The sequence below is a fragment of the Tupaia chinensis genome, unplaced genomic scaffold, assembly GCF_000334495.1.
Source record: "Tupaia chinensis unplaced genomic scaffold, TupChi_1.0 Scaffold000099_1, whole genome shotgun sequence".
NCBI classification, from domain to species: Eukaryota; Metazoa; Chordata; class Mammalia; order Scandentia; family Tupaiidae; genus Tupaia; species Tupaia belangeri.
In genome coordinates, this window is record NW_006159563.1 from 4,096,551 (window position 1) to 4,109,563 (window position 13,013).

Genomic DNA, 13,013 nt, shown 5'->3' on the forward strand with positions numbered 1-13,013 from the left:
ACCCCCACCAGCTGACAACAGTTCGAGTCCCAGACCTAGTGGCTTGAAAATCATGCCAGGCACCTGTTGCATGAGTGCCCAAAATCCCAGGAGAAAAATGGAGAAGAAGGGATAGCATCCTGGCCATCCTCCTGAGGGGTGACTTCTCACTTTCCTTCTTACTGTCTCTCTCTCTCTGGCGAGCACATACATTCTATGGAGATGTGTGCGTGTTTGTGCATGCCCAAGATCTAGAGAGGAGAATAGAGGAGAAGGGATTGCACGGTGGCCACCCCTCCTGGGGGGTGATTTCTCGCTTCTTGTCTCTCTGTCTCTCTTGGTCTTTCTGGTGAGCGCACGCACCCTATAGCAAAAACCTCTCCAAAAAAAAAATTTTTTTTCAAAAGAAAACGAACTTTTTAACTCTAAAGATAAAGAAACATATAGAGCATCACTTAATCGAAAAGGTTTTCTGATTTGTCAGCATACTAAATGAAAGTCCTCCTGGGCTTCCCTGTACGAAGTCCAAATTCCTCAATACACAGTCAGTCTCTCTCTATCTGCAAATTCCACATCCACAGATTCAACTAACCACAGACAGGAAAAGACAAAAAATTAACATCATAAGGGCCAGACAGTGGCTCAGTGGTAAAAATGCAATGTTCTACAAGGCAGCCTTACACAGGAGGGTTCTTAGTGTAAGTCCAGAAAGGTCTCTGCTTATACCAGCTATGTTGCCAGGCACACGCTTGCCCATAAGCCAGAGCTGGCTGAAGGCTGAGGCGGATCGCAGCCTTGACACCTTGCTAGCGGTGATGTTTCTGCCTCTTTCTCCTCTGTCTCTCTTGCTCATGGAAGCAATAAATAGACTTTTAAAAAATATGATAAAAAAATTTAAAAATTATAAAATAAAAACTTGAAAGATACAGTATAACAACTATTCACATTAGGTATCTTAAGTAATCTAGAGATGATTTAAAGTATATGGGAGTATGGGACCAGCAGCTGGCATAATGGCTATGTCGGTTGGAGTCTCACATAGTTGACTGTGGTTAGAGTCCCAACCCAGTGGCTTAAACTCACATGAGGTGCGTGTGCCTGAGTGCCCAAGATCCTGAGAGGAGAATGGAGAAGGGATTGTGGCGTGACCATCCCCCTTGGGGGGGTGATTTCTCGCTTTCTGTCTCTGTCTCTATCTCTGTCTTTCTGGCAAGCGCACATGCCCTATAGCAAAAACCTCTCCAAAAAGTAAATCAATAAATAAAATAAAAATAAAATATATGGGAGTATGTGCAAAATGACAGGCAAATACCATGTCGTTTTTAATAAAGGACTTGAGCATCTGCAAATGGTATCGATGGTGGTCCTAGAACCTATCCCCCAGGAATACCGAAGGATGATTATACTTACACAGTTCTTTTCAGTCAAGCCCCAGGCCACCTTTTCAGTCTTTCTTGCCACCATACTGCTCCAGGTGGCAGTACAGAACCTTCCCAACTAGGTACCTTCATGTTTGGCACTTGATACTGCATGCCTTGTGAATCCAGCTAGGAATGGCTACAGCTGGCTCTCTCTGCTGGACTGCAAACTCCACCAGGCACACGTCATGACTGCATCTTCCTCGGTGTGCCACAGAGGATAGGACATCGCCTCATGAACACATGAGGTGCTCTTAGATCTAGTAGATACAACCACTGGACACAGCACTGAACTGAACCTTGCAGCACATATAAAGCATTTTCTTCTTTTCTTTTTTTTGGAGAGGTTTTTGCTATAGGGTGCGTGCACTCACCAAAAAGACAGAGAGAGACAGAGAGACAGGAAGTGAGAAATCACCCCCGGGGGGGATTGGCCACACCGCAATCCCTTCTCCTGCATTCTCCTCTCGGGATCCTGGGCACGCATGCACACATGCCCGGCATGAGGAGCATTTTCAAAATTACATAAACTTCATTTTTTAAGTTTATTTTATTAATGATAGCATGTACGCACACATGAGAGAGAATGAGAGAGAGAAATATGCTCAAAAAGAGCTCCTCAGGCCATAGTGCTCTTTTCCCAGCCCTCCAGCTCACGAAGATCATGGGCACGTGCACGTGAACTATATATATGGAAATGCTGTACCAGAATATATCATGGTAGCTGTCTCTGCATTACAGGATTTACTTATCATTTTTGTCTTTCTTTTCGTTACTTCCAACGTACCAGAATATATCATAGTAGCTGTCTCTGCATTACAGGATTTACGTATCATTTTTGTCTTTCTTTTCGTTACTTCCAACTTCTTTTAAATGAACATGTATCAGTGTTTGAATAAAAAACTTTGTAAAAATGCTACCTTAACAGGCCAGCAGGTGGTATGGTGGCTAAGGCACTAGACCCCCACCAGCTGACAACAGTTCGAGTCCCAGACCTAGTGGCTTGAAAATCATGCCAGGCACCTGTTGCATGAGTGCCCAAAATCCCAGGAGAAAAATGGAGAAGAAGGGATAGCATCCTGGCCATCCTCCTGAGGGGTGACTTCTCACTTTCCTTCTTACTGTCTCTCTCTCTCTGGCGAGCACATACATTCTATGGCAAAAAACTCACTAAATAAATAAATAAATAAATAAATAAAGCTACCTTTATAGAAATTAAATTCAAAAGATGGGTGCGTGTTTGTGCATGCCCAAGATCTAGAGAGGAGAATAGAGGAGAAGGGATTGCACGGTGGCCACCCCTCCTGGGGGGTGATTTCTCTCTTTCTGTCTCTCTGTCTCTCTTGGTCTTTCTGGTGAGCGCACGCACCCTATAGCAAAAACCTCTCCAAAAAAAAAATTTTTTTTCAAAAGAAAACGAACTTTTTAACTCTAAAGATAAAGAAACATATAGAGCATCACTTAATCGAAAAGGTTTTCTGATTTGTCAGCATACTAAATGAAAGTCCTCCTGGGCTTCCCTGTACGAAGTCCAAATTCCTCAATACACAGTCAGTCTCTCTCTATCTGCAAATTCCACATCCACAGATTCAACTAACCACAGACAGGAAAAGACAAAAAATTAACATCATAAGGGCCAGACAGTGGCTCAGTGGTAAAAATGCAATGTTCTACAAGGCAGCCTTACACAGGAGGGTTCTTAGTGTAAGTCCAGAAAGGTCTCTGCTTATACCAGCTATGTTGCCAGGCACACGCTTGCCCATAAGCCAGAGCTGGCTGAAGGCTGAGGCGGATCGCAGCCTTGACACCTTGCTAGCGGTGATGTTTCTGCCTCTTTCTCCTCTGTCTCTCTTGCTCATGGAAGCAATAAATAGACTTTTAAAAAATATGATAAAAAAATTTAAAAATTATAAAATAAAAACTTGAAAGATACAGTATAACAACTATTCACATTAGGTATCTTAAGTAATCTAGAGATGATTTAAAGTATATGGGAGTATGGGACCAGCAGCTGGCATAATGGCTATGTCGGTTGGAGTCTCACATAGTTGACTGTGGTTAGAGTCCCAACCCAGTGGCTTAAACTCACATGAGGTGCGTGTGCCTGAGTGCCCAAGATCCTGAGAGGAGAATGGAGAAGGGATTGTGGCGTGACCATCCCCCTTGGGGGGGTGATTTCTCGCTTTCTGTCTCTGTCTCTATCTCTGTCTTTCTGGCAAGCGCACATGCCCTATAGCAAAAACCTCTCCAAAAAGTAAATCAATAAATAAAATAAAAATAAAATATATGGGAGTATGTGCAAAATGACAGGCAAATACCATGTCGTTTTTAATAAAGGACTTGAGCATCTGCAAATGGTATCGATGGTGGTCCTAGAACCTATCCCCCAGGAATACCGAAGGATGATTATACTTACACAGTTCTTTTCAGTCAAGCCCCAGGCCACCTTTTCAGTCTTTCTTGCCACCATACTGCTCCAGGTGGCAGTACAGAACCTTCCCAACTAGGTACCTTCATGTTTGGCACTTGATACTGCATGCCTTGTGAATCCAGCTAGGAATGGCTACAGCTGGCTCTCTCTGCTGGACTGCAAACTCCACCAGGCACACGTCATGACTGCATCTTCCTCGGTGTGCCACAGAGGATAGGACATCGCCTCATGAACACATGAGGTGCTCTTAGATCTAGTAGATACAACCACTGGACACAGCACTGAACTGAACCTTGCAGCACATATAAAGCATTTTCTTCTTTTCTTTTTTTTGGAGAGGTTTTTGCTATAGGGTGCGTGCACTCACCAAAAAGACAGAGAGAGACAGAGAGACAGGAAGTGAGAAATCACCCCCGGGGGGGATTGGCCACACCGCAATCCCTTCTCCTGCATTCTCCTCTCGGGATCCTGGGCACGCATGCACACATGCCCGGCATGAGGAGCATTTTCAAAATTACATAAACTTCATTTTTTAAGTTTATTTTATTAATGATAGCATGTACGCACACATGAGAGAGAATGAGAGAGAGAAATATGCTCAAAAAGAGCTCCTCAGGCCATAGTGCTCTTTTCCCAGCCCTCCAGCTCACGAAGATCATGGGCACGTGCACGTGAACCCACTATGCTTCACAGCAAATGAGGGGGCATCCGAACCTGCAGTCAGCCATGTGGCTCCCAGCACTGCAGGACTTACAACTACCAACTGCAACACTGAGGCTGGCCTCCTAGTTATATCAATTTCTAAGAAATGTACTCTAGAGAGCCAGCAAGTGGCATGGTATCAAGGTGCTGGACTCCCACATAAATCGACTGTGGTTCTAGTCCCGGACCTGGCAGCTTGCTTTCTCACTTTCCCTCTCTCTCTCTTTCTCTCTGGTGAGTGCACATGTCCTATAGCAAATTAAAATAATAATAATAATGACAACTAATAATATTAAATATTTTTAGAAAGAAATTAACTCTAAATTTGTCTAGAAAGTGAAGATTACTTACCAAAAAAATAAAATTATTAAATACTGGGACCAGCAGTTAGCAATGGCTATGTCGCTGGACTCCCATGTAGTCGACTACGGTTTGAGTCCCAGACCTGGTGGCTTAAACTTAAGCCAGGCACATGTGCGTGCGTGCCCAAGATCCCAAGAGGAAAATGGAGGACAAGGGACTGCAGAGTGGCCATTACCCCTGGGGGGTGATTTCTTGCTTTCTGTCTCTCTATAGCAAAAACCTCTCAAAAAAAAAAAAATCATTAAACACCATAAGCCCTCTAATGAGCAAATAGCATTTAATAATATCAGAAACTTCTTTAAAAGATCAACTTTTTTTAAAAGAATTATTTTTATTTAATTTTATTATTATTATTATTTTAATTTGACCAGAGAGTGAGAAAGCAAGCCACCAGGTCCAGAACTTGAACCATAGTCGGCCATGAGAGAGATCAACATCTTAACCACCAGGCGACCTACCAGCCCTCAGATCACCTTCTAAAATTCAATGGAAAGGTAAAATTATAGATAATTTGGTTTTTCTTTATAAAAATTTCCACAGCTGCCAAAATATAACTTTTATAAGTAAAAACTATTTTTTAGAGGTTTTTGCTATAGGGCACGTGCACTCGCCAGATGGAGAGAGACAGAGAGACAGAAAGAGAGAAATCACCCCCCAGGGGGGATGACCATGCCACAATCCCTTCTCCTCCATTCTCCTCTTGGTGTCTTGGGCACGCATGCACACGTGCCTGGCATGAGTTTTAAGCCAGTCCAGGACATGAACCGTGGTCGACTATGTGGGAGTCTAGTGACATAGCCATTATGCTAACTGCTGGTCCCAGTAAAAACTATTTTTAACAACTGTCATTAATAGTTGATTATGAATTAAATCAGTTTTTGAATCCGGATTTTTTACAATAGTTTAGATGTCACGTGATATGCCAACTTACCTAACAGCTGTGACTCTGCGGACGAGCATCTCTGTTTGTTCTGACAAGTCTGATGGCAGCAGCAGCTCCACTGGTTGTAGACACGATATCCGAGTTTCTAGTTCTGAACGGGAAGCGGAGTCCTGGAAACTATCAAACACAACCTCCCCTGTGGCAGGCTGCACTCCCTGAAAACAAATACAAAGATGTCACAGAAAACATGTATTTTTCCAATTACAGCTATGACCCAGCATAAACATAGAAACAGTCAATGATATGCTCACTAGTACATACTCCATTTCCATTTATTTATTTATTTATTTTAAATTTGCTATAGGGGGACCAGCAGTTAGCATAATGGCTATGTCACTGAATTCCCATGTAGTCGACTGTGGTTCAAGTCCCGGACCCAGTGGCTTATACTCACGCCAGGTGCGTGTGCATGCGTGCCCAAGATCCTGAGAGAAGAATGGAGGAGAAGGGATTGTGGTGTGGCCATCCCCCCTGGTGGGGGTTATTTCTTGCTTTCTGTCTCTCTGTCTGTCTCTATCTTTCTGGCGAGCGAGCACACACAGCCTATAGCAAAAAAAAAAAACTCTCAGAAAAAAAATTTGCTATAGGGTGTATGAGCTTGCCAGAGAGTCAGGGAGAAGGAAGGGAGAAGAGAAAGGGGGAGAGGGAGAGAGAGGGAGAGAGAAATCCCTGGAGGGATGGTCACACTACAATCACTTCTTCATTTTCCTCTTGGAATTTGGGGGGCGCGCGCACACACACACACACACACACACACACACACACACACACACTCCCAGTGTGTTTTTCAAGCTGCTTGGACTCAGATCATACGGGATCTAGCTGCATTCACCACCACCCCACCAGCTGGCCCGTACACTCCATTTTCATTGTCTGAAAACCTGCCTAATTTTCAAGACTAGTGCATGAACAGTCAGAGTCACAAAAATCTAAACTACTATAACTGGTATTTTCAAGATATCCAGAGGATAAGTTCTGAATCTAATGCACCTGACAGAGTGTCTATGACAATCACCACACCCTACAGGCCTCGGTTTCTTCCTCCTTAAATGGAAAGACAGCCTCCTTCCATCATAGGGTTTTTTTTTAGAATTGTTCTATCCATTTTTATTTATTCATTCATTTACTTTCATTTGACCAGAGAGAGACACAGAGAGAGAGAGAGAGATAAAGTGAAAAAGCAAGCCACCAGGTCCAAGACTCGAACCATGGTCAGCCAAGTGGGAGTGTCCAGCGCCTTAACCACCATGCCACCTGCTGGTCCCATCATAGGGTTTTTATAAAAATCAAATGGGAAAACAAACACGTGAGTTCTTTGTAAACTACGATGCACTGTATTTATCATCACTGAAAGTAATACGTGGTAAGACCCTAGTAACCCGACCACCAAAACAATAGTAAATCACTACTCTATTATGTAAAACTAATACACAAGAAGTACCTTTTACCAAAAAAAAAAAAAAACAAAAACAAAAAAAACCTACCTTTCAATGAACCATAAGTAAATAGCCTATTCAGACAAATCCTCCTTTATTTAATCAGAAAAATGCTCTCTCCTGTAATACCTGAAATATCTATTACTCATTGGGAGCCATGACCTTGAAAAACCTAGGCTGGCTGTGTAAAACTGCGCTCCCACACTGGCAGCCCAGGGCCTGATCACAGTGGTGGCACCACTGCCAAGCCTTGATTTCAGACCTACCACCAGCATCCAAAAGCTGACTCCCAAGTACCGCCTGGCAAACACGACAAGGAAAAGCCCAGGGAGAACAGCCTTCGAGGTCAGGGAAGATGAGCTCTGTTTTGTCAGAAAGAGCTGGAGGAGCAGAGCAAATCCCAACTGTCCTTACTTAGAAGAAATTTAGAAGCAGGAGCCCTGAACTAAGGAGAGAGAAGAAGCCTAGACTCCCAGCTCAGGATGTCATCAGCCCAATAGAGGTTGCTGAGGACAAGGACAGGACCCAAGAAGGAACCTGAGGGGCAAACTACCATTAAGCCATTTTCGAGGCCTAGTTGGTACACTGTGGATAACTTGGGCTGTAGATCAGAGGGCATTTCTTAGCATACTAAGTAGGAATTGTAAACTATCAACCCTGTTCTTTAGATGGAGTTCCAGGTAAATATAAAATAGTACTTAAGTATCTTAAAGCTAAAAAGCAAATGACCTTGCTATTTGTAGGTAGGTCCAACAGCTTGAGGCTAGATACAAAGTACTTCTCAAGGTAAGAAAATCACCTAGAGTCATCCAACACTAAAGGCAATGCTAATTCCCTGAATAAAGGGCTTATTGGGAACCAGCAGTTAGCGTAATGGCTATGTCGCTGGACTCCCACATAGTCGACCGTGGTTCGTGTCCCGGACCCGGTGGCTTAAAACTCACGCCGGGCGCGTGTGCGTGCGTGCCCAAGATCCCGAGAGGAGAATGGAGGAGAAGGGACTGCGGCATGACCATCCCCCCTGGGGGGTGATTTCTCGCTTTCTGTCTCTATGTCTCTCTCTGTCTGTCTGGCGAGCGCACGCGCCCTACAGTGAAAATCTCTCCAAAAAAAAAAAAAAAAACATTAGTTTTTTAAAAAAAAAAAAAGGGGGGGGGGAGCTTATTAAAATAGAATTAGCTATTACTAGTAGAATCCAACCTTTTCCTCACTAAAAACAGAAGGCGGGCCAGCAACTGGTGTGGTGGTTAAGATGCTAGATTTCGAGAACCAGCAGTTAGCGTAATGGCTATGTCACTGGACTCCCACATAGTCGACCACGGTTCGCGTCCCGGACCCGGTGGCTTAAAACTCACGCCGGGTGCGTGTGCGTGCGTGCCCAGGATCCCAGGAGGAGAATGGAGGAGAAGGGATTACGGCGTGACCGTCCCCCCTTGGGGGTGATTTCTCATTTTCTGTCTCTATGTCTCTATCTGTCTGGCGAGCGCACGCGCCCTATAGCGAAACTCTCAAAAAAAAAAAAAAAGACGCTAGACTCCCACATGGCTGACCATGGTTCAAGTCCTGAACATGGAGACTTGCTTTCTCACTTTCCCTCCCTCTCTCTCTTGCTGTGTCAAGTTAAAAAATAATAATTAATAAAATTAAATAATTATTTTTTAAAATAATAAATAAGCCATACATGATTACTCATATTTAGCACTGGACATTCATCGATCATTCTTCACCTCCCATGTACTTACCACAATGCCAATGAAAATGTTCCCTCTTTTTCTGTCCTTAACATTTTCCTTATTTTCACAGATACACAGGAGATAGTTGGAAGAAGTATCAGTCGTTACCTCATCGACATTTATAGCATTATCCACCTTGATTAGGGGATTCACATGTAATAATGATTAAAGAAAAATACATGCTAAATTCCCATTAACACGAACTGTTTTCTCCTTTAAAACAAAGGTTTGTTTTCCCATGTACTTCTGCTCTCTGCAAAAACCTTCTGAAAGCAGTCACTATTCTAATTTACTCGGCTCATAGCTGCATGCTCTAATTTCTCTCAGATGTAAGGTTCATGAGGACAGATAACTATGACCTTCTCTTTCTAAAGGGCCTGGTAGACTATATAAGACCCCATGGAAGTCCAAATATTACCTATTTCTTTATTTGGATGATGCTGAGAGCTGAATCCTTAATAATACCATAATGGAGAGGCAAGTAGATGGTGTAATGGCTATGTCACTGGACTCCCACGTGGTCAACTGCAGTTCGAGCTCCGGACCTGGTGGCTTAAACCCATGTCGGGTGCATATGTGTGTGTGCCCAAGATCCCGAGAGGAGAATGGAGGAGAAGGGATTGCGGCATGGCCATTCCCCCTGGGGGGTGATTTCTCGCTTCCTGTCTCTGTCTCTCTCTGTCTTTCTGGCGAACGTACGAGCCCTATAGCAAAAACCTCTCAAAAAAAAAATAAAAACATAATGTTTAATTCCATAAATCAAAGCATAAATATACTAAAACAGTGTAAATTACTTTGTTTCTTTAAGTGCTCAAAGCGCCCAGAAATGGCTAGAGAATTTTTTTAAAGACACAGGGAAGGAAAACAGAAACATACACTCCTCTGTATCTGTGTGTGTGTGTGTGTGTGTGTGTGTGTGTGTGTCTGTCTGTCTGTAAAATCAGTTCATCAATTAAACTCAAGGAAATCTGATTTTGGACAAAGTCAGTCTGAGCACATACAATTCGGGTTCCAGAAGCTAAGAGATTTAAAAGAAGCCAAAAAGAAGCATGGAGGAAGACTGCTTTAGGAATAGGCTTCTTATTGGAGACGCAAGTTCAGGCCAAAGGGAAAATAAAATGACCAGGTTCTAAAGGCCTAAATAGCTTAGGAGAACACAGAGTTACTAACGGTTTGGAGTCCATTCTGAGTGAGAGCCATTTCCTATTTAGGATATTAACGGAAAAAAACAGTCCTCAGAATTGGGGTAGAAGCTAATCGGGTCTCTAAACAAGCAGACTGTTAATAAATCCTAACAAATATTTTTTTTTTTTTTTTTTGGAGAGATTTTCACTGTAGGGTGCGTGCGCTCGCCAGACAGACAGAGAGAGACATAGAGACAGAAAGCGAGAAATCCCCAGGGGGGATGGTCACGCCGCAATCCCTTCTCCTCCATTCTCCTCTCGGGATCTTGGGCACGCACGCACACACGCCCGGCGTGAGTTTTAAGCCCCCGGGTCCAGGACACGAACCGCAGTTGACTATGTGGGAGTCCAGCGACATAGCCATTACACTAACTGCTGGTTCCCAACAAATATTATTTTTCACATGGTATCATTTAAAACCTTCTTATCCCTATATTCTTTTATTATGAGATCTGACCCCATCCCATAGTAAACATTTTTAAATACATCCCTATCTCATTTTATATAAAATTATTTGGTTTTAAAAACTGATAAAGAGGCCGGCAGGTTGGCATGATAGTTAAGGCAGCTAGACTCCCACATGGCTGATTGCAGTTCGAGTCCCGGACCTGGCAGCTTGCTTTCTTACTTTCCTACTCCCTCTCAGTCTCTCTCTGGTTAACTTTAAAAATATAAAAAATAAAATAATGACAATAAATAAAATTAAATAAAAGATAATTCTTAAAAAATATCTGTTAAAATTGTGGGGCCAACAGGTGGCATGGTAGTTAAGGTGCTGGACTCCCAAATGGCTGACCACGGTTCAAGTACTGGACCTGGTGGTTTTCTCTATCTCTGTGTGTCTCTCTCTCTGGCTAAAGTGAAAAATAATGATGCTAAATAAAATTAAATAAATAATTGTTCAAAAAAAAAACTGATAAAATTTTATTACTTTGCTTTTGCAATTATATTGCTTCAGGTAACACGCTGAATTTATGAGGAACTATAAACCAGGAGGCAATCATTGGGCACACGGAAGATTCGTGTACACTGAAAAAGTTTCACCTACAATCATTTTCAAGAACGATAAAATTTTTATGAAGTTAACAACGTCAATGGTAACTTCAAGTTAACAATGTAGATGACCTACTATTATATTTTACAAGCACTGAACTGCGTCTTAATTTTGACACTGCAGTTTTATTTACACATTTTGAAGCTATTAACTTATTATTTTTAGTTCTCATTTTAACTAATAGGATTTTGCCGGTCCTAAGCACCTAATACCTGTCCATAAATGGTCTAGGGAAGACGTAATTTCAGAGTAGCTGCTAAACTGACATCATCTTTTATTAGACTCACTTTTTCTTGCTCTTAAGGTATAACGGACTCACTCTTTATTTTCTTCTCTTTTTTTCAAGTTTTTGCTATAGAACATGTGTGCTCACCAGAGACATGCACAGAGAAATTTCCGGGTGTGGTAGTGGGGAGTGTGGGGTGGCCACACCACAGTCCCTTCTCCTCCAATCTCCTCTTGGGATTTTGAACATGTCCACACGCGTACCTGGCATGATTTTCAAGCCACCAGGCCCAGGTTTCAAACCACGGAGGCAGGCATGTGAGACCTGGTTGCCTCAATCACCACACCACCTGCTGGCCTGATGAACTCTCCTTTTACTATGACGTGTGGAAAATGCCTGTTCTCAGCCCTTACCTATCTTTCCCTTTTCAGGAGCACACCTAACCGAGGATTGCAGAAAGCATATCTTATCAGAAAGGTACCTATGCAGAGATCAATTAAAACAAAACGAAACAAAACCAAAAAGAACTGAAAATAAATCTGTCATCTTAAAGCAGAGCCCATGTAACATTTAAGAAAAAAATTCCCATTCCGAAAGGATATCTTCCCCAATGAGTGTAGATTTCGTATACAGAGCAGTCAGCTTCCGGGAGAAGACTGAACTTTTGTTGTCTCCAATAGCCTTCAGAGCTGCGGTTTCAGTTTGTTTCACAACTCCCACCTTCAAGAAAAGAAAGAAATACTGAATATCAGCTCTGACTAAAATCACCTTTAAAAACTCATCTCAAAATGTGTAAAGGTTAATTCCAAAACATGTAAAATAAATCCACTAGTCCAAAATGCCTAGAGGTAGGCCTTAACTAATAAGCACCAAAAGAAGTGGGCAAGGGTAGATAAAGCACTAAGAAACTCTCTACTGAAAAGTTACCAAAAAAGGTTTATCCTTAATATCTAATATGTTAAAAACTCATGAACATAGACTACTAAAGACACACTTTAATTTCTCTGAAAAGGCATATTCTAAAACAAATTAAAATCTACCTCCCACCTTACAAAAACATGTTCGATGTGTAGAAGAAAATCCCAACCCCTTCACCCCACAAGTTAAAGCCGAAGCTGACCTTATATCCTTTTGCCACGAGGCGGCGCACGTGAACAAACAGTCTGTGAGTAGGAATACTTGCTGTCATAAAGTTGTGATCCAAATGGCAGTAAATATTGAGCTCCCGGGCTGCGATCTAAAAAATTTGAAAAGACCATATTAATAAATTTCTATTTCAAGAGTCCCTGTGGCAGGTTTTCACTTTGTTAAAAATTCATCAAAGTATACCACTTAGGATTTATGTACTTCTCTAAAAATGTGGTGTATCAATAAAGAGTTTAAAAGACATTTCCTATGAAGAAGCCTGTGGTTTGATCTATTTTAGACAATTCTGATGGCCTGACTTCAGGACTAACATCTACATCTGTAAATGACTCAGAAAAATATGACAGGTCTTTTTCTATGTCCTTAGAGCGACCAAATCTTAAAGTGCTGAGCTTTCC

At 42.2% G+C, this 13,013-nt stretch overlaps 1 protein-coding gene across 1 annotated transcript in view; it reads right to left on the minus strand.

Annotated features, from left to right (window-relative positions):
* Positions 1-13,013, minus strand: part of MSH3 (mutS homolog 3) — a gene marked incomplete in the record, with an annotated part of 248,405 nt that overhangs the window by 222,609 nt on the left and 12,783 nt on the right. Inside the window, 4 exon segments of the mRNA XM_014585921.2 lie at positions 5,825-5,991; positions 9,015-9,160; positions 12,072-12,189; positions 12,590-12,706. Of these exon segments, the coding sequence (XP_014441407.1) occupies positions 5,825-5,991; positions 9,015-9,160; positions 12,072-12,189; positions 12,590-12,706 (548 nt within the window).